General features: G+C 35.9%; 3 protein-coding genes and 1 long non-coding RNA gene across 6 annotated transcripts; all 4 read right to left on the bottom strand.

The window, feature by feature from the left end:
• Positions 1 to 780: 780 nt before the first annotated feature.
• On the bottom strand, positions 781 to 2,461 carry LOC130741277 (uncharacterized). Its single transcript, XR_009020354.1, has 3 exons — positions 2,137 to 2,461; positions 1,920 to 2,016; positions 781 to 1,077 (listed from the first exon to the last, which is right to left on the bottom strand). It is a non-coding gene; the product is annotated as an uncharacterized LOC130741277 (long non-coding RNA).
• Positions 2,462 to 5,714: 3,253 nt separating this feature from the next.
• On the bottom strand, positions 5,715 to 7,206 carry LOC130741276 (butanoate--CoA ligase AAE1-like). The gene has a single exon (XM_057594126.1). It carries the CDS (start codon positions 7,180 to 7,182, stop codon positions 5,866 to 5,868), a length of 1,317 nt encoding a protein of 438 aa, XP_057450109.1. The 5' UTR covers positions 7,183 to 7,206; the 3' UTR covers positions 5,715 to 5,865.
• Positions 7,207 to 14,579: 7,373 nt separating this feature from the next.
• Positions 14,580 to 17,912, bottom strand: LOC130741273 (putative pentatricopeptide repeat-containing protein At1g12700, mitochondrial). Of its 3 annotated transcripts, XM_057594124.1 has the most exons (3): positions 16,833 to 17,912; positions 16,228 to 16,736; positions 14,580 to 14,849 (listed from the first exon to the last, which is right to left on the bottom strand). In XM_057594124.1, exons 1-2 carry the CDS (start codon positions 17,848 to 17,850, stop codon positions 16,240 to 16,242), a joined length of 1,515 nt encoding a protein of 504 aa, XP_057450107.1. In that variant the 5' UTR covers positions 17,851 to 17,912; the 3' UTR covers positions 14,580 to 14,849; positions 16,228 to 16,239. The 3 variants fall into 3 exon arrangements, with proteins under 3 accessions (XP_057450107.1, XP_057450105.1, XP_057450106.1); XM_057594122.1 differs by having other exon boundaries at positions 16,228 to 17,912; XM_057594123.1 differs by lacking the exon at positions 14,580 to 14,849 and adding an exon at positions 14,949 to 15,368 and having other exon boundaries at positions 16,228 to 17,912.
• An 801-nt stretch (positions 17,913 to 18,713) lies between these two features.
• Positions 18,714 to 21,145, bottom strand: LOC130735900 (11-beta-hydroxysteroid dehydrogenase B). The gene is made up of 6 exons (XM_057587772.1): positions 20,963 to 21,145; positions 20,676 to 20,868; positions 20,248 to 20,333; positions 19,999 to 20,130; positions 19,423 to 19,587; positions 18,714 to 19,205 (listed from the first exon to the last, which is right to left on the bottom strand). Exons 1-6 carry the CDS (start codon positions 21,143 to 21,145, stop codon positions 18,879 to 18,881), a joined length of 1,086 nt encoding a protein of 361 aa, XP_057443755.1. The 3' UTR covers positions 18,714 to 18,878.
• Between the last annotated feature and the right edge of the window lie 309 nt (positions 21,146 to 21,454).

Genomic DNA, 21,454 nt, shown 5'->3' with positions numbered 1-21,454 from the left:
GTGTTAGGTCTCTCCCTTAATCGAAATCATGTCGCTTAGACTCAATGTTAGGGTCGAGATTCACTGCAACCTCTGCAAGGTCGCGGTGGACGTCAACAAAGGTCGTCAGAGGACAGTTGAGTTGCCCAATGAATGAGAGTACTATTGAGACTAGAATTATAACACTATAAATTCAATTGTAACATGTTATTAGTCTATTAAATCACCTAATGTGGGCCTCACACTAAAAAAAATATGGGTACCATAGAATTCACATTTTTTTTTTATTATGAAGTAGACCTTTAAATAAGTTAACAGGAAAGACAAATTTAAGGAAGGTCAGATCAAGCGCAGGACTAGACTGGTAATATTTCAGACCTTAAAATTATTAAGGAAACCAAACTTATCTATGTAAAGTCTAACTCAGGCTCAGCTAAGCCTTTTCTCACCGCTATCTTCCTGCTTGCAAAGTGTAGCAGGGTAGTGCTACTTGTCAAGCAAAAAATGATTTTCAGTTATGTAACATGAAGAATTGTAGGCACCTAATATTAAGAATGTTAAATTGACAAATACAATTGCACCAACAGAAAGTGTGTTATTGCCATCCATAAAAGTATAAATGGTTCAGTAACATTTTTCCCCCTCCTCCACTAGTCCAGAACCGGGTAAATCAAACAAAAGTGTCACAGAATTCGGCAAAATTTCACCTTGTCACGACCCAAAATCCTAAGCCGTGACCGGCGCACAGACTAACACCCTAGTCTGGCAAGCCTGTTTCTCACAAAATCATTTTCCAAAGTGTTTTCCAAAAATTATACATGTTGCTCTATATTTTAAAAATAATTCAACAAAACCTCCTTTATAATATCAACATTTCCAAAACAATAAACCTGCCAAATGGTTTTCATCATAACCAAAATTTCTTAAACAAAATAATAAATAACAATTCAGAATCAATCCACCTAAGACTCCCTATAGCTGCAGATAACTACAATCAAATAAAGACACCAATCGAGCCACCAACCAAAGGAGGCCTACCAATAAGAAAACTGAAAGATCTGAATCTGACAACAATCCGCTACTCAGTTGCCTGAAAATCTGTGGATGAAATAAGGAATGGGGTAAGTCACAAAGACTTAGTGAGGATTTAACAACCACCATGAACAGGAAAGGGGAAACATATGAAGCACGAGTTTTTCACTATCAGATTAGAGTGTATAATATATATAATATTAATAAGAATCATTTCAAATAAGAGATGATCAAACTGTCAAGTTTATAAATAACCATTTCAATGAAACTGAATAAAAATCATGTCGATAATATGAAAGCATTTCAAAATCAGAAATATAATTTAATAGGGTCACACATGTAGAACCGTGAGGCGGCTCCATCTCGTTGATAGCCCTCTCCTCCTAAGGGATGGCCTCTCCGATAGGGGCGGCTCCATCTAACGGATAGCCCTTTCCTCTCTCATAACACATGTCGCATCGTATCATATCATCGGGGGAAGCTACATCTCGTTGATAGCCCTTTCCGTGCACTGGCGGCTCCATCTAACGGATAGCCCTCTCCTCCCGGAATCAAGCTAGCTAGGTGCACCTAGGCCGTTACCTCCGTTAACGGCTACGAGGTTCTAACAAGGATCCCCAAAACCGTTTTCTCAAACCAGTTCAAGTCTCGTCAAAGTCTCATAATCAACTTTTCAAGTTCACAATCTCAGTTTCACATAATTTCCAAAATCAAAGCAATATGATTTATTTTCTCATGTCAGTTCATAATCAGGATCAAACTAACTTCATAAAACCAGCTTTCAGATTATTCATGAACGGTAAAACATGTTTCCCCAATTTTCAAATGAATAGGTAATATACCAAAATAATTAAAAATAGCAATTATAGAGTAATAAAAGTATGCCACAATGATTGAAAACCACTCACAACTATGACGAATCAACTGAACCGCTCACAACAACTTCACGTCGACTGAACGAACCACTAGCCGTCAAATCTGAACACCAAAACTAACTTCAACCTTCTGCAATAATTATCTTATGTTATACTACCTGTGAGAAACTACGAAATTCTCAATTATGAAATCAAAGCCCTAAAAATATTTCTTCTTAATTCTAACATAACAGTGGGTAACGGGATATACCTCAATAAAATAGGAAGAACAATTCTGAAGGGGTGGGTACTCTTTTCCTCCCTTAGAACACAAACCCTAACTTCCAAAGTCATGCTAAAAAATCATCCACTGGCAGAATAATTCCTCTCTACACCAGCATCTATTTAATGGTGGGTACCGTGTGATTTTCCGAAGAAGAAAGAAAGAACACGAGAGGAGCAAATGAGGACAATTGATTGTCACACACAAGCAAATGAAGAGGTTTACGAGGGAGAGGAGAAAGACTAGGTTTTCTATTTAGGATTTGGTATAGAAGTGGGGGTGGGGCTACGGGGTTTATTCACTCTGTAGGTTAGTTTTTTGTTTTTTGTTTTCTTTCTTTTTATTCTATCTCCTTATGCTTTGTTTCTTATATTTATATAATTACTATTATTGCATTATCTTTTTTTTTCTTTTATAAAAACACGGATCGTAACAATCTTCCCCCCTTAAGGAAAATTCGTCCTCGAATTTTGATGTTTGAACTTACCTTGAGTTCCCAATAGCGAGAAATACTTCTCACGCATAATTGTCTCACTTTTTGAAGTAGTTTCTTGTTAAAGAACTTTCAGTGAACCAACATCTAGACATTCCACCTTAACCATGAGTACAAGATGCCCAATATAAGATAATCACTCATCTAACTGTACATTCCCATGAAGAAAATGTAAGAAGAATCATATCAGTATTTTCGAAGCGTAGAAAAATGAAAGACGGTATAAATTGCAGAAAGACGTCTGCGGAAGTTTCAATCAATAAGCTACAACGCCAACCCTCTCTAAGACCTGAAACAGTCCCAAGAATCTTGGTCTCAGCTTTCCATTTTTTGCCAAAACATAATACTTCTTTCATTGGAGAGACGCGTAAGAACACATGATCACCAACTTCATTCTCTAAAGGACCTTGCCTCCTATTAGCATAAGACTCTTGCATACTCTAAATTGTAACCAACTGATTTCGAACCATCTTAACCTTTCTTTACTGTATCTTGTATAAGTTATGAGCCTACAAGCTTAGCTCCTCCAACATCAAACAACCTATTGATGATCTGCATCTCCTACCATACACGACCTCAACTCTACAATCTTAATGCTGGACTCGTGGCTGCCATTATAGGAAAATTCCATTAAAACAAGCTCAAATCCAAAGTCCTAATACATTATAAAACACGAGCATAAACATATCTACCACGGTCTGAACAACTCTCTTAAATTAGCTATGAGTTTTAGGATAGAAAGTTGTACTCAAATTTAAATGAGACCACACAACAACTTTGAAAGTCTTCTAAAATAGTGCACTCAATTGAGCTCCTTGATCTGAAATTATAGACACGCTTACGCCATGCAAGCAAATGATCTCATCCAAGGTAATTCTTAGTATACAGAGTCGTAGTATAAATGCTATTCATAAGCAAGAAGTGTTCATACTCCATCAATACAAAATCACGACGCATTAAATTTCTAAGCAAACTTACCCCCAAGTTCATACTAGTCCCTTCTCACTTTCTCTATGGTATCTTAAATAGATTGAAGCAACATTACTTGCTTTTGTGTTCAGCCTTCCCTGCTGACTTGCTAAAACAACAATTTTTTTTTTCTGTCTTTCTTCGTCATTTCCCACCAATAAAACCTTTCACACCTCGATACATTTTACTAGAACCTAAATGAATGGTGAAAGAATAAATATTGAGCATTCTCTAATATTTTCCTCCTCAAACTAGCTGCATTAGGCACACCCAACTATCTACAAGTTGTAAAACCTCATCAAAGTCTATTGAAAACTGAGAAAGCCCCTTTAACATTCTCTTCCATCTTCACTAATTCAGATCTTGACATTGAGTTTGTCTAACCACATCAATCAAAGTAGAACGGACTAGCATGTGAGTCAACACACAACAATGAGTTGAAATGGGCAAAGCCCAAACTGTACTCTACTATCAACAAGCTTCTAGAGCTCTTTTTTTTTTTTATCCTTAAAAATACACAAGAATAATCAATAAGCACAATCACTAAATAATCCAAGGATGAATGCAGTTCATTAATCCATAAAACCACAGTGGCATCACTAAGTACAAAGGCATGAATAATAAGTAACTCGTTGTCACCCCTAAAACAACTCAAGAACTCTCATCTACACCACTTTAGCTAGTGATCTTAGTGCGCAAACCATTCCTCTTGTTTACCCAAAGTATACTTGATCAAGTGAGTTCCAAGATTGCCGGTTTTTTTTTTCCTTCAAAACTAGTCAGCTTTTGCAGCCGATCAATAACTCATCAACACGAGGTAAATGCTAATTTCCTTTTTTTTTTTCATACTATCCAACCTCCTATAGTCAACACATAACTACATAGTTTCACCTTTCATCTGAACAAATCAAACTGGTGCTAGGGACCAAGTTTAGGGAAAACTCTATCCTCTATCGAGCGGTTAACGAGGAAATTCTTCACGAAATGCATTCAAAAAAATCATACACTACAGTCAGATTCTGCTTCTGTGCTTTCAACTTTAAGCAGTGAAGAAATTATAACTAGCTTAGATAAAACCATAAACTACATAATGGATTTTGAAAACCAACACTCATTTGAAGAAAGACTTTGTTCCTTTATTTCTCTCCCTACTGGAAAAACCCCACATGCTAAAGGGATAAGCAAAAGATTAGCTATACCGTAAAACACCGTGTAGGTATTAGGAAAATCCTTTTGTATCTTGCTTGCACTCACTTGTGGCAACATATCTAAACCTTGAACTCAATTAACATTGAAACATGAAACTTTTTAATTCATCAACATTTGACCGCCAGTTTCCTTGGTAAGGGACTCCTGCTCTATATGCATTCAATCTGATCTACTACTATCAAACATGCTGAAACGCATTAAGATGCCGCAGCAGAATCAATTTAGCAAGAACAGACACTTAGCTTCATGATAAAAATCTCTACACTTCCACAACATCCACATACGAATCAGGGAAATGAGAGCAGTTCAATAATTTCGGAGTTCATCACCTCAAGAATTAAAGAAACAGTATGATCTCAAACCTACCCCAGCATCGTATGCCATGTATGCTTCAATCCCATGCTTCAACAACCTCCATGACCATGAGTACGATCTGCTTGAATCACACACTTCACCTCAGTTTAATGTGGGGAAAATCCTAAATCCAACTCAACAACGAAAAAGTACTAATTAAATCAGTTCATGATCATTTTATAATTTTATAAATAGATAAATAAGGACCAGATTATAAAATAATACAAATTTAATCCTGAGCTTGGATAACATGTTTTAAGTAACTTATCTCTACCATCATTAATAGTTTTATTATTATCTCTAAGTGTTAAAACCGACTTCCACACAGTAAATAACCTGTGAAGTTGCTCACAAAAAGGTGAATTTGAAAAGAAAAGAAAAGAAAAAAATCAATATTACATTTTTTGATAGGTTAATAGGGTAATAGCATTGAAGGACCAATTTAGCAGTTTACTCCATTTCTTTTTAGGAAGGCTTTAAGAGAATAACCATTTTTTATAAATATAGTTAAACTCTTTTAGTGAAAAAGGGAAACATAAAATCAAGTTCAAATGTTCAGTTGAGTTTCTGCATGTTTTCCATTCATGGAAAAGAGACAAATACTAAATGCATATGAAAATGAATTTACAACAAGAAAGTACATAGCATTAAGGATAAGCATTCAGTTTCTTTCCTTTTGTTTCAAATGTGATTTACAATCGGCTAGTGTTCCTCTTAGACAAGCTTCCCATGGCCTTTGCCTTCTCCCTCAGAACATATTTCTGTGTCTTGCCAGTTGATGTCTTTGGCAGATCAGCAAACACCACAGTCCGAGGAGCCATATAGCGAGGCAAACGCTTGTGACAGAATTGTATTATTTCCTCTGCCGTAGCAATATAACCCTCCTTAAGTTTTACAAATGCACAAGGTGTCTCTCCCCAGTAATCATCAGGCCTCCCAACGACAGCAGCCTCAACAACTGCTGGATGACTAAAAATCACACCTTCCAACTCAATGGAGCTGATATTTTCTCCCCCAGATATGATAATGTCTTTTGCGCGGTCCTTAAGTTCAATGTAACCATCAGGATGCTTTACTCCCAAGTCACCAGACCTAAACCATCCACCTTTAAATGCATCTTGTGTTGCTTTCAGATCCTTCAGATATCCATTCATCACAGTGTTTCCCCTGAACATCACCTCACCCATAGTTTTTGCATCAGCTGGTACACTCTTCATTGTCAGAGGATCTTTTACATCAACTTGTTCCAATCCAAGATGCTGCACTCCTTGACGAGCCCTTATCTTTGCTTGTGCTGCACGAGGTAGGCTATCCCATTCTGGTTTCCATGTGCAAATTGTTGCGCCACCATAAGTTTCTGTCAAACCATATCCATGAGCCACAATAAATCCTAGTTCTTCCATCCTGGAAAACACATCCGGTGGCGGTGGAGCACCACCGGTTATCACTGCCACCTTTCCTGGAAGTGGCTTCCGGACTTCAGAAGGTGAGTTTATTATCATGCTCAAGACTGTAGGTGCGCCAGCCATGTGTGTTACCTTGTGGTTAAAGATATTGTCAAATATCCCTTCAGCAGTTACATTTCTTTGGCAGACATTGGTGCCACCCTGAGCAGCAATTCCCCAGGGGAGGCACCATCCGTTACAATGAAACATGGGAACACACCATAAATACACTGGCATAGACCTCATCTCATTAAGAAGAACTGTAGCCAAGGCATTAAGATAAGCACCTCTGTGGCTATAGATGACACCTTTAGGACTTGATGTAGTTCCAGAAGTGTAATTGAGTGAGATTGGATCACACTCATCCTTTGGCCTTCTCACCTCGAATTCAAGATTCCCTTGAGCTATAAGATCTTCATAGAACAACATTCCAGGAGAGGAAGAACTATGATCAGTGTGAGGTGATGGATGAACACACTCCGAAACCATTGCTGAACCGTGACGTGTATTTAAAGTACAGAGAACAGCCCCTGACATTGGAACACCAAAATGTAGCTCATACATAGCTGGAATATTAGGGGCCAATACAGCAACCTGTCCAAATAAGTGCAAATTCATAATACACAGGCTTAGCAGACAAAATTATAATGATATTGCCACACAGCTGATTTTTTCAAAGATAACTTTTCAACATATAATCAGTGGACTCAACTCAACAATTTGGGAGAGTTTATTTAAGCTTATTTTATAGCATATGTTACTGTGTTAGTAACCGCATATGTTTGGTTAAGCTTATGAAAAATAGTTCATGACCTACCTTATAAGTTCTTTTATTAGCTTATGAATAAGTGCTTATAACGACATACAAGCTCTTTGGAACTTATTTAAAAAACTTATCAAATAAGCACTTGTGGAAGAGCTTATTTTATACTGTAAGATGTTTGGTTAAGCTCCTTGATATTATATGTTTATTCACATTTTTTAATATTTAAAATTTTTTTTGAAAGGAAATATTTAAACATGTAGGCTTATATAATGATTTAATGAAATTAATCTATTTAAAAAAAATATTTTTCATCTATTTAAATATTTTACTATAAGGATGATTTTAAATAAGCTCTCACAACCTTAACTTTCACACTCTCTCTTAATATAACACAAGTTTAAACAAAAGTGTTTTAGTCAAATTATATATCACTTCAATAAGCTCGTAAACGGTGTGCATATCCTCAAACAACAATCATTTTAAGATGAAGGGAGTAGCTTATAATTTTGCTAGACTGTTTATAAAAGATATTATGCTAATAAAATTTAACGAGGATTACGTATGATTTACAACCTCTTCACAAATAATTTTGTTGATAGATGTAAAAATATTATAATGAAACAAACATTTACGTATGCTATCAATCCATACCAAATATGAAAAAAAAAAGCCTGTAACAAGTATAGTTTACATACATGAACCAAAATCAACCAAGTATCAGGAATTCATTGACATGCTTTGCACAAATGAAAATGAAAGCACCATATTACATGGATTTACTTCTTTCTTCTTTCCACTGCATGTCTGCACCCTCCGCAAGCATGAACTTGTTGGGCGTCATCTCACTTCCAATCCAACCATGTGTTGCTATCGTTATTCCAACCTTGTCTTTCAATTCAAATCTCAGTGTCTCATAGAAGTTCACAAATGCTGCCTTTGCAGCCATACATGCAGAGAATAGAGAATCAGAAACCAAAATAATTAAATAACAGCAAAATTGAATTAATAAAAATGATTTTCTCAGATTAAGATTGAAGTATTGAACTAAGTACAAGATCTGTAAACTCTTGATTTCTTATATGTATGTGGGATTTGTCTCCTTGAAATATTACTATTGGTATTAAAGAAGGGCTTTTGTCTGTATTTCCTCATTGAGTAATGTCTATTAGTTGATTTTTTTTTGCAGCGTTGCATCGAATATTTCAAGTCCTTCATCAACCAATGCCAAGTGGGCAGAAGCAGTTAAAACAACAAAAGTAATACCAACCTGTTTTTCACAAGATAAAAGCATGTCCTTATAAAGGCACACAGCCCCGTAAGTCATAACCATATCCATTGTGTGCATAACTGTGTATTATTTCAGTCCAAGTAATTTTTACCAGGCATCATATCGAAAAGCATCTGCTCCACCTACATCATTTACAATACAGTTGTATAAGAGAACTCCCCACAAACATGTCATCTACATAACCATTTTTTTTTATCTGAGCATGAATCTCTTCGTCTTTAAATAAAGAAGACAGTTTTGAACAAGAACTCATTATGGTAGCAAAAGATAACAAAGAAGCCAAAGTGCTGCATCTACTTAAAGAAAGACGAAGCATTTTGTTCTAGGGAATTGATTGAGAACCCTGCTAGCATTGCATTCGACAACTCCATTTTCCCACATTTCGAGAACAAGTTGATAAGGCTACTAGTACAAACACATCAACATACAATCCAAATTTCTGAGAAATTGCATGTGCCTGTTTTCCTGCATTATTAATTTACTGCATTACTTTAACATCATGTCCAACACAAAGGAGAGAATCTGGTCTAAAATCAACATTGTCAAGCTTGCTTATGCATTATGCTAGTATGTTCATACTTGAAACTCAATTTGAAAAACAAAACAAATAAATTTGATGCTCTCAACTCCACCCTGAACCACATTACTACACCAGACACCAGTGGGGAGTCCCCCACGCCATTCATTTCAAGAAAAAGTTTGGAATAAAGGTGGAAGTATGAGAGAAATAAAAAGAAAATAGAGAAAATGTATAAGATGTAATAGGTGATATGATTAACGAAGATGAGAGATAAAAATAAAATAAAGGTTGAAAAAAATATGATGCTTGTTATGGTACCTTAAGTCAGATTAAGATGTGCTACCTAAAATAGTATAAATTAATAGAAATAATACAATTTGTACTTAGAGGAAGATGATGAATGAAGATTTGCAAGGTTCAACATGGGTGAGGCATGGAAGAAGAATATCCTGTCAAGAAAGGAACTTAGATGATCTCACTGAGTTGCAAGTTAAACATCAAACCCTAGTTTTTAAATCGTCATTGAACTTAAATTCTTAACAATTGAAACACTAAATTCTTCATTTTTTTAAGAAAATAACAAAATTATAACTTAAAATACTACACGAGATACCACACCCAATTTTTTTTTTGAGATACCACAAAATTCACCAAAAAGTATTAGATAAAAATGAATCATAGCTGTTCATTTCAATAGTGAGTGTAATTAAATTAAAAGTTTTTTTTTTATTTCCTTTTCTTCCAATCTCTCTTCATTCCACCTCGAAGAAAAGTATGAATGGAACATTATTCCAAATCAGTGCATCCATTATTTTTTTTTATAAGCCAATAAATTCAATAAAAGGGAGTACAAGGGGCACTCCAACCCACAAAACAAACAACCAAACAAAAGAAAACCAACAAAAACACAAGGAAAAAACAAAAAAAAAAAACAAAAACACTCAAACAAGACAAATCCACTGCAGCCCAACCCACCTAAGAGCATCTCCAACGCGGGTTTCTTAAACCAGCTGGAGATGCTAAGAACCGTTTCTTAGCTTTTCAACCCATTGGAGCTTGCTTAGTTGGCAGTTTCAATTTCTTAACTACAGTGCATGGTTGCTTCTGCAAGCAACTTTGCTTTTTCAGTTTCTTAACTAAAATAATCTATTTTCTCTCACTCCCCCAACAGCTTTCAGAGGCAAACATAACAGAAAGGATGAAATTTAACAATTCAAGTTCAACAGAGACATAATCAGAGGACGAAAATTGCAATTTTATTGAATGAATTGAAACTTTACATGAAGAAATTGAAACTTAAAACACAAAAATTGATATTTACATAAATAAATAAAAAATCTTCTCTGGTAAAGTTCTGGAAGCTCTGATCTGAAAGTATTTCCCCTTGCATGTGTGAAAAGGAAGGATTTTTGCAAGCTTCAAGGCTTTGAAGCTATGAAACAGGGGTTGTGGGGGTCGGATTGAGGCTGTATGGTGGCGGTGGTGGTTGTTTGGTGGCCGATGGTGACTGCATGTGGTTGTTTGGTGGCGGCGGTTTCTGTTTGGTGATCGGCTGGGGCTTTGGAGGCGTGGACCACAGAGATCGAGGGAGAAGAAGTGAGGGAGAGAGGAAGGAGAAGGGGAGGCATCGTGAGGAAGCAGAAAAGGAGAAGTGAGGCAGAGAGGAGGAAGAGGGTGGATTTGAACTCAGAAGAGGGAGGAGCTGCCGGAGAAGAAGAAGAGGGATTGATTTGAACTCAGAAGTCAGGAGAAGGTGAGAGAGCGTGAGAGAAGAGAGGAAGAAGAAGAGGAGCGGCTAGGGTTTGAGGAGGAATGGAGTGAGTGAGGAAAAATAGTATTTATAGGGGGTAACCGGATGAGCCGGTTTTTTGCTCGTTATGGACCGGTCTAGACCGGTTTTGACCGGCTGGAACCGGTTTTCTGCCCGTTTGGGCGTGAAAATTAACCGGTTTTACCGGTTTTGAGTATAAATATTAATTGAATTAGTTTTTAGTTGAAGTGTTGATTTAATATTAAATTTTAAATAAAAATTGGGTGAAAATAAATATTATAAATTTATGTTGTATAGTGGGACCCTTCAAATAGTAATTTAAGAAACCATGGATTGGAGCAAAATCTGCTTCAGTTTCTTAGGAGTTCCTTAAGTCTGATGTGGCAGTACAGGCCCACAGAAATAGTGTAGAATAGTGCTGAATAAGGTGTTAAGAAACCAAATAAGGATTTTGGCATTGGAGTTGCTCTAACACGGCTACAGCTTCCAGAACCAACAAAGGACACAGCTCACGCAAGAAAAAAAATCAAACAAGTGAAACAACTAAACAATGACAACAACCCACATAAAACACATGATAGTAGGGGTGAGAATAGGCTAGGCCTAGGTAGACTTTGCGTAAATATGTCTAGCTTGTTTAAAAATTTTAAGGCCTGAGTCTGGCCTGTGGCCTGTCAAAGGCTTTTTTTCCAGCCTGGCCTGGCCTTCTCGAAAGCCTGGTCTGGCCTGGTAGCCTATTTAAAGGTCAGTTTCACAACAAGAGTTTTACATTTGCTAACAAACTTATTTGTACATAAGTTATCAAACTTATAAACTAACAGGTTAAGTTATACTAAAATAATTTTTTCAACAATCAGACTCATAATATTATAAGTTATTAGGTAGAGATAAAACTAAACGAGAGATTGTGTTGGTTTTTTAGAGTCGGAAAGCTAGTATAAAATCACACTTCATATTAAGGTATTTATATATTTCTAAATAAACTTATAACTTTGAGTCATTATATAAAAATGTCAATAAGTATATAATATTAATATATTATGATAAATTTCTAATATATAGATATCATCAATGGTAAAATATATTTATATTAATCATATTTACAATGTACCAGAAAAATACTGATCATTTTTACTTAAATAGGCTAGCTTATAAGGCTTAAAAGACTTTTTAAATGGCCTGAGCCTAGTCTTTTTAACTAAATAGGATTTTTATAAAGCCTAAGCCTTGCCTATTTACCAATTTGGCCTGACCTGACCTGGGCTTGTGGTAGGCTAGGCCATAGGCCCCTACGAACGGTCTGACCTATTCCCACCCCTACATGACAGTACCCAACAAAGAAAAACGCATGAAATACTAAACTAAAACCCAACCCCACAACAACGCCCAACTCAAACCAAAAACCACACCACCTACGCCAACAACATCCCTCCAGAGCCATGAAAAAACAGCTACAGATTCTGCAAACAGAGAAGTGGGTAAGCAGACCATTCAAATAGAGAGCAAGACAAATCCCTTGTTTTAGACTTTATCCAATGCCACGATCTCCACTTTATCAAATCCATTACAGCCGAAACATCAGCCACCCCGCTCTTGAACACCACCTTATTTTGCACTAACCAAATTGACCAAACCACTGTTAGCCAGATTGAATAAGCAGCCCGACGTTGAAATTTGTTCCACCCAAAACTAAATTGGAGAAGATGAGTGCATCCATTATGTAAGTGCAGTTGTTAAGTATTATGTATTGTACTTCAGCATATTTTGTAAATTAAGAAATGTAGTAGTTGTTATTAACATCCTCTTAGCTAATTTCACCTCCCCCTCCAAAGTGCGTGAAAAAAAAAGGGAGTTGGAATGAGATGAGAGGGAGTGACATTAACAATTACCATTGAAAAGGTGACCGTATTTGGGTGATAACCACTCTTGAGAATCTTGCAGAGTACAGAAAAAGCGAAAGGGATTTGATGTAGATGACAGTAACAATTGATCAAGATGCTGAGAGTGACTAAGTTAGGCATAATTCCCTTGAATTCCACTTGTTGAGAAAGGGAAACGACGGTGGCGTAATGCTTCGTCTTCATGAGGGAAGTTAAAATCTTGCCAAATTGGATAATGGGTGGGGAAGGATGCATGTGGAGCATGCGATTGAACAAGGAGACTGCATCGTCGACATTGAAATTGGAAGGAGCATTACGAGAGTGAGAGTGAAGGCTTCTTGAGAGTGATGGAAACATAGACATTCTGAACCTCAACAACATTGTAGCCTAGGAATGGAGGAACACACAAGTGTGTTGTGCGAAAGGAAACAACGATACACACTCAGAGCGATTTAGGTTTCAAAGTTATTTTCCTACACATTATTTTTCAAATGTTATATATATGAAACAAACAAATAAATTTATTTAATTTTGATTTAATATAAAAGCTTGTAACACATTATAAGATAACAAAAATAAATAACTTAGAGCAATGGCATGATTTCATGAGAAAACATCATAATAATATTAATAATGAATCCCAAATTTAATATATATGGTTGGACTTCGTTTAGAGTTTAATTATTATGCACAAATAGAGTAAAAATGTTTTACACAATCATTTAATTAGAATTTTTCAATTTGTCATGTCATAATTAAATTTGAATTTAAAAATATTTAAAATGGAAAACAAAGAGATATGATTGGATATGTGTAAAAATCAACTTATTATAGTGTCGGTGCATGCAAATTAAATGTTTGTGCACTTTCGGTGTAAATTTCTTTTGAACAAACATCTAATATAATTGTGTTCGAATATGTGCATTCAATTATTGGACTTTCTGTATAAAAATATTTTACACTCAAAATGCAGATAAACTGACAATTTAGTATACTCACTTATTGTACAATTAATTTATTTCATTGCATTTTAAATTATAAATTAAAAAACAATCTTCAACATAATATATATATATATAATATTTTCAAATTCTTTAAACTTTAAATTCAAAAAAAAAATTCTTTAAACTTTACCCTTATAAATATATTGTAAGACTGGATATGCTTTTAGTCCATTAAAATTTAAGATGAATCAGTTTTGATCCCTGCAAATGTTTTTAGATAAATCTGTAGAATTTAGTGTATATGCTTTTAATTACTTTAGGATTAAGTGTTCCATAAAAAGTTTCTAGGATTTTCAAACTTTATAATTCTTGCATCTGAATTCTGAAACATGTCAACTAGACGACATGAAACACCAGTTAAGCAATCAATAAGTTGGATTTCCTCTGATAGTTATCAAAGTGCTATCATAGAGAATTATTGACCATCTTCCTGGAGGAGAATGTAAGAAATTAAGACCAATGAAAGTAACCATAATTAATTTGGTGGTTGTTTCACTCCATAATTAGAGCTCCCATTGTAAAATTAGGGGGTTTGGTTTCATAGAGCCTTATATTGTGATCTTATTTCTTGACTTTATATCCAACCAATAAAAGATTATTGTTTGTGTGACAAAGTGACTTGGACATCATTCATGAGCTCTCTTCTGGTAACATTTCAGAAAAAAGCATATGGCTCCAGGTACATTGCCACATTTACAATACAATTCAATAAGAGAACTCCCCACAAACATGTCACGTAAATAACCAATTTTCATGATCTGAGCATGAATCTCTTGTTCTTTACATAAAGAAGACAGTTTTGCACAAGAACTAACTATGGCAGCAAAAGAAAACTTAGAAGGAAAGAAGCCCTATCTGCCACATCTACGTAAAGAAAGACAAAGCATTTTGTTCTAAAAAATTGATTGAGAACCCTGCTATCATTGAGTTCCAACAGACAACATCCAGTTTAGGAAGTTAACCAAAGTAACACTGCTTAGAAAACTCCATTTCCACATGCATCTACAGCAATACAAGAAACATTTTATGCATCCATTAGAAATGCGTGAAACATCATATATAGGATCTAGTAAGAATACCAGCCAGAGAGTCAGAGCTAAATTACATAAAATGATAAAATTATTAAATTGATTCACCCTAATAACATGAAAGAGAAATGTTTTGATGGCAAAGTACATCCAATCTAATGAGTTGTACTTCAAAGTTCAATGTGAAGACCTCAAGGCATCTTTAAAGTTTCTAGTTGTGTTGATGCTGCAAAATCATTGCTTTTTATGTTTCCACTCAATCTTCAACCCTCACAGGGCTCCTCAATCCAGGCGCGGAAAGCTCTTCCACAGCCTCAAATTCAGTAGCATAGAATAAACCAGTTCTATAAAGCTTAGGTTAATACCTTAGACAAACACAACCTCTGTTCTGCCAAGCCCTTCCACAGCATTAAGCCAATTAAGATTAAGAGGAAGAAAACAAAGGCTAATAGCAAGTTTGCAACAGGTCTGAATTTGAAGAGGAGAACAGAAACTGTGAAAAACAAAGATAGAATGGTGACCTGAAGTGGAAAACAAAAGCTGGACAAAAGAGAAAGGGAGGAAAAAAGAGAGAGTAACTAGAGGAGGGAAAACAAAACAACAAAGAGATAGAGATATTGACAGAAAGTGTGTCATGAGAAGGCAAAGATTCCTGTATTTCATGCCAGATTAGACTTGTGTCATTCAGCATTTTGCATTTATGTATGTGTGTTCTCTAACAATAATCAAGATGCAGAACATGAGAAGAGACAGTGAGGGGAGAGATTTCATGCCAGATTAGACTTGTGCCATTCAGCATTTTGCATTTGTGAATTCTCAATACCCTATGTCCACTTTCCACCTGCCCTTAGTCTCTCATTACTTTAATATCATGTATAATGCAAAGGGGAGAATCTGGTTGTAAAATAAACTATGTCAAGCTTGCTTCCGCTAGTATATTTGTAATAGAAACCCAGATTGAAAGGAAAACAAAAGTAGTTTACTAGATTTTAATGCTACCGACTCCAACCTGAACTACATGAGACAACAATGATTCTTGATAAATTTGAAAATGCAAAAAACAGCAAGACCCAGAAGCCAAAAACAGCTCGCAAACTAGGATAACAAATGAAAAGAACACAAACCCTTAAGAAATTAAAAACAAAAGAAAGTTCAAGTTCAACTATTAATAGCTTGCAGTAAATAGAGTCAACTATAAGCATTCCCAAAAACTTAAGTCTCAGCTAGGTTTGACAGGTTTGTTATCTGAAACACTAACAATGATCACTAATACAAAAATAAATAAATAAAGTAGATTAAGTAGAGACAATACATTGGTAAGAAAATTTACGTGAGGCTCAAAAGCATCTTACCTAGTTTTACTCTTACAATAGACCTCTAGCAATCATTTGACGGAGAAGCTTCTCTGCCTTATCATTGTCACCTTTCTGAAAGAGAGCATAAATAATTATTTCATATGTTACAGCATCAGGGGTGCAACCGTTGTCTTCCATTTTTGACATCAATGCCAATGCTTCATCAAATAAGCCGTCTTTAAAAAGCCCATTAATCATTATGGTATACGTCCGTACATCTAAATTGTAGCCTTTAATTAAAAGATCCTGAAAAACCTCTTGTGCGTCCTTAAGTCTTCCACCTTTGCATAGTCCATCCAAGAGTATAGTGTATGTGTAAACATTTGGCAGAATACCCTGGTGTTTCATTTTCTTGATCAAAGAAATTGCATTGTCAACGTGATGGTTTTTGCATAAAGCATCCAATAAAGAACAGTACGTGATTACATTAGGTGGTAGACCTCTAGAGTGCATCTCATTAACAAGCTCCCAAGCATCAGAGATTCTCCCAGACTTGCACAAACCATCTATAAGAGAACTGTAAGTTACAACATTAGGAGTAATATTCTCAGTATGCATTTGTTTAAATAGATTCAAGGCATCATCAACCATTTTAATCTTACATAATCCGTTAATCATGATACTATAACTCTGAACATCAGGAGCCAGTTCCATTCGGGTCATGGTGTTAAATATATCTTCAGCCTTGTTTACTTCATTAACTAAACAATACCCATCCATCAAAGAACTATAAGTAACAACATCAGGTTTTTCCCCTCCTTTGATCATGACAGCTAACACATTTTTGGCTTCTTTCACCTTTCCTTCCTTGCATAGAGCATCAACTAATATACTAAAGGTATAAACATCTGGATTGATGCTTTTCACTACCATTTGATTTAACAAACCAACTGCTTCTTTCAATTGACCCACAATGCAAAATCCAGATATTAGCGTAGTGTAAGTGACAACATCAGGTGAAATTCTTTTGGCGAGCATTTCAGAATATAAATTGTAGGCATCATTTACAAGTTTATCTTTACATAAACTATCAATGATTGTGCTGTACATTACCACATCAGGTTGAGCCAATTTTCCCTGGATCTGTCTGAGCAATTGCAGTGCAGGTCCTGTATGTCCAATTTTACATAACCCGTTGATTAAGGTCCCGTAACTAACCTGATCCAACAGAAACCCCCGTGCTACAATCTCATCATGAAAGCACAGTGCTCTATGAACCTCACCTTGAAGACAGAGACCTTTGATAATTGTATTAAAGGTGATGGTATCAGGCTGATAACCCCTCTTGAAAATATTGCAGAGTACAGAAAAAGCAGAAGTAATTTGACCTAGGTGGCAGTAACAATTGATCAAGATGTTGAAAGTGAATAAGTCAGGCATAACTCTCCTGAAATCCATTTGTTGAGAAAGGGAAACGGCGGTGGCGTAATGCTTCGTCTTGACGAGGGAAGTAAAAAACTTGTTAAATTCGATAATGGGTGGAGAAGGACGCATTTGGAGCATGCGATTGAACGAGGAGATTGCATCACCAACATTGAATTTGGAAGGAGCATTACGAGAGTGACAGTGAAGGGTTCTTGAGAGTGAGGGAAACAGAGAGATTCTGAACGACGACAACATCGTAGGAACACACAGTTGTTTCTGTTTGTGCGAAATTGCGAATGGATCGACAGTCACCCAGTTGTTTCTGATAAGCGTTGTAGATTAATTTAGGGCTCAATTGAATATTATAAATCAAATATGCAAGTCTTATTTTTTATTTTATTTTTTGTTACAACGGAAAATTAAACAAAGCTATAAGAAAGGACATCGTGAGAAAGCATATTTGGCCAAAGCATCCGCAACCATGTTGCTCTCACGGGGAATGTAACACACAAAGTCACGGAAGAAAATACCCAAATTGTTAAGATTTTTCAATTGAATTCCTTTATATTCGCCATCAATTTGAAGTTCTGCAATATTTTTTTACGTATACGCAACTGTGGAGTCCTTTTCGGCTGTTCCTGTGATTTCCCATGTGAATTGGTGTTTAATTGTTACATTGTCTTTATATAACTCACAGTTTTTATGATAATTCTGTATTATGCAATATCCAAGTGGAAAAGATGAAGAAAACATGGAAAAATGACAAAAAAAAATTGCATGTGTGAAGGACAGGAGCACAGTCGTGAAGATTAATTAAGGCGAGCACGGTCGTGGTAGGGGCTGTCACAATTGTGATTGTATTTTAAATCATCTCCTTTGTTTTGCATTTTCTATGGCCCAACAGTTTTCTTGCATGCTCACATTCAATCAACTTTTCAATTGCCTAACTATGAGCATGTCCCTCAAAATTAGGATTTTATGTCTTAGTTCCTTGTCTACAATAATTAAAACTTAACTCCTATAATACTTTTGCGATAAAATGCACTTGCTCTTTGAGATGTATTTCAAGTGTGTATATGAAATGCATCAGTCTTTAGTTTAAACCAAAAGACCCAAGAGATTTTTGGAAATCATTTCAACACAAGTTTAGTTCCAATGTTAACCACTCAAGTCTAAAAACATGACACATATATGTCCACAAAGCAAGGATGATTTCTATGCTTCTAGCAAGAATACAAGCATCTAGAAATGTAGATGGCCCTATTTGCGGAGGATCATTCAATTCAGTCCATCTTTTGCTGCACCAGCTGGCCAGAGAAGGTAAGAGGAGCCATGGCATTGGCAGCAGCATGTGTGTTTGAAGGAGAAGTTCCCTCCAACATAGGTCTCACAGCATCCATGGATCTTCCGGTGCCTACATAAGAAGTTCTTCTTGTCCCATGTGGAGAAATAAGCAACCTGAATGCCCAGTTGAGAACATTGGGAGCAAACACCCTGTATAGTAGGAACACATCATACCAGCTTGGATACTTCACATATGCATCTCCTCTACATGCCCCAGATACAATTAACCTCGCGAACTCCTCTACTGGCCCACCACTTACATGCACCTAAATCCATAGCCAACAAAATCAAACAAGCATCAAGAATTCATTGCCATGTGGGTATATTTCAAGTATTGTTAGAAATACAATTATTCATGTGTCCTTACCGAACAACTTAAGTTTTTTGGATAATTGGTTCATGACACTGAACATTCTTTATGATTTATTAGGATTGTACATAATGTGCTAATGAAAATGAAAGCACCATCTAACATGGACTTACTTCTCTTTCTTCCTTCCACTGCATCTCAGCACCCTCCTCAAGCATGAACTTTCCCCGCGTCATCTCACTCCCAATCCAACCATGTGTTGCTATCGTTACTCCAACCTCATCTTTCAATTCAAATCTCAGCGTCTCATAGAAGTTCACCAATGCTGCCTTTGCAGCCTTACATGCAGAAAATAGTGAATCAGAAACCAAAGTAATAGCTAAATTGAATGACAATGAATAAAACCGAACTTCTCAGATTGAACAAAGTGCAAGATCTGTAAATTTTTTATTTCTTACATGTATGTGGGATTTTGCTCCTTGAAATATTATTAATGGTTTGAAAGAAAGGTTTTTTTCTTTTATTTCCTCATTGCCTGTTGTCTATTAGCTGATGTCTACTTCTATGGCAATTCTCTGCATATATATGGACATCTCTGTCTTTACCTATAGAGTCCTTTTCTCTTCAGTGATTTCATTACAGTTTGTGGAATAATTTTGGTTATTTCTGGTTTTACTAAATTATCCACCAGCCCTGTGCTTTTGTATAAAGAAAAGAGAGAATGATAAACTTAGTGCATATATACTTACACCATATAAACTCATCCTTGGCATAGGTAACCAACTTTCAACTGATGCATTAATAATAACACGGCCATTGCTTTGGTGAAGGTAAGGAAGAGCTACAAGCGTGGGATAAACATTCCCCCAAAAATTAATATCCTGAGAATCAAAAATTTTAAAGACTAGATGAAGCTCCAACCTTCATAAACTTTTCAAAATTTCAATGAATTAGGAAGTGACAACTGAAATTTCAACTATGCAAGTTGGAATTCTTACCAAGAGAACAGGGAAAACTGAGGTGTCTGTAACTTCTTCAAAGTGAAATGTATGTCCCAGACTTACTGTGTTTACTAGGTGATCTACTGCACTCATGAAAGACAAACAAAAGCAAGATCATGGAAAATTAAACAAGTAATAAGAATGTAAAGGTGGAAATTGACCTTTCCTTTCACTAATTATTCTTTAGACAACAAAATTTTCTCTGTTGTAAATTGGAATTGTCAGAGTGATAATTCAAAAGTGCAAAATTACTGATTACAATTATAAAACTTGAGTCATTATTTAGAGCTTGTTTGGATACCGGTTAAAAAGTACAAAAACAGCACTACTACTTTAACAATTTAACAATTATGGACTATAAGTCTCTAATTAATCTGCAATATGAAAAATGGACCATGAAGTGAAAGGTAGTAGCAAGAACATACCACGGCCAAAGACATTTATGGTCTCATTGACAAATCTCCTACAATCATCTTCCTTCACAACATCTGCAGCCATAATCATCACATACCTTGCACCCATTCTCCTTGCATTCTCAGCAATCCCTCTTAGCCTGTTCTCTCTGCGTGCCACCAACATTAAATTTGCTCTCCTTATTGCATACTCATATGCAATTTGCTGCAATTCCAAACCACACACACATAAGAAAAATCACACAAAATAACTTTACTTTTTTCCCTTTCCTATGAATTAAGAAGCAAACATAACTTACTTCTCCAATGCCAGAAGATGCTCCAGTGATGATGACCACTTTATTATCCATGTCCTCACCATATATACTATTATAGAGCCACTCACAAGCATTGAGGAAACAAAGTGCTGGCCATGAGAAAGCCAATGTGATCAAACTGGTTGGAGGGACCAACAAATTAAGCACAAAATTTATAAAATCCATAGCTTCAAAGAAGGACCAGTGATCAACAAAGAGTATGGGAAATAGTTCAGTTTAACTGAGATGGAAGAGAGGGTTAGATAAGAGAGAAGAGAGGGTATGCATGTGAATTTGACATGTAGTGGTTGAAGTTGAAAACTAACATTAACATGCAATTGTAGGAAGAGTTGTGAGCACACGTGGATGTGGAAAGAGCTCATATTGTGACGGATGGAAGTTTGATTTGGATTTTCCCGCAGGCTGCATGATGTCCTTTAATTTCTCTGCCTACACCCGCTTGCTATATTGGAGACACATGCACTCCATTGCTCC

This window comes from Lotus japonicus, chromosome 2 (genome assembly GCF_012489685.1).
Source record: "Lotus japonicus ecotype B-129 chromosome 2, LjGifu_v1.2".
NCBI classification, from domain to species: Eukaryota; Viridiplantae; Streptophyta; class Magnoliopsida; order Fabales; family Fabaceae; genus Lotus; species Lotus japonicus.
Note: the sequence above shows the minus strand (reverse complement) of the source record. Positions and strands in the feature narration are given on the sequence as shown.

Excerpts from the sequence above, each read along its gene's own strand:
- LOC130741273 (XM_057594122.1), bottom strand. The coding sequence starts at position 17,850 with ATGTTGTCGTCGTTCAGAATCTCTCTGTTTCCCTCACTCTCAAGAACC.
- LOC130735900 (XM_057587772.1), bottom strand. The coding sequence starts at position 21,145 with ATGGATTTTATAAATTTTGTGCTTAATTTGTTGGTCCCTCCAACCAGT. Across the intron at positions 19,588-19,998 it reads CAAGGATGAGTTTATATGGT|GCTGCAAAGGCAGCATTGGT; the intron begins GTAAGTATATAT and ends TCTGCATGTAAG. Across the intron at positions 19,206-19,422 it reads AGTGGAAGGAAGAAAGAGAA|GTGCATGTAAGTGGTGGGCC; the intron begins GTAAGTCCATGT and ends CTATGGATTTAG.
- LOC130741276 (XM_057594126.1), bottom strand. The coding sequence starts at position 7,182 with ATGTATGAGCTACATTTTGGTGTTCCAATGTCAGGGGCTGTTCTCTGT.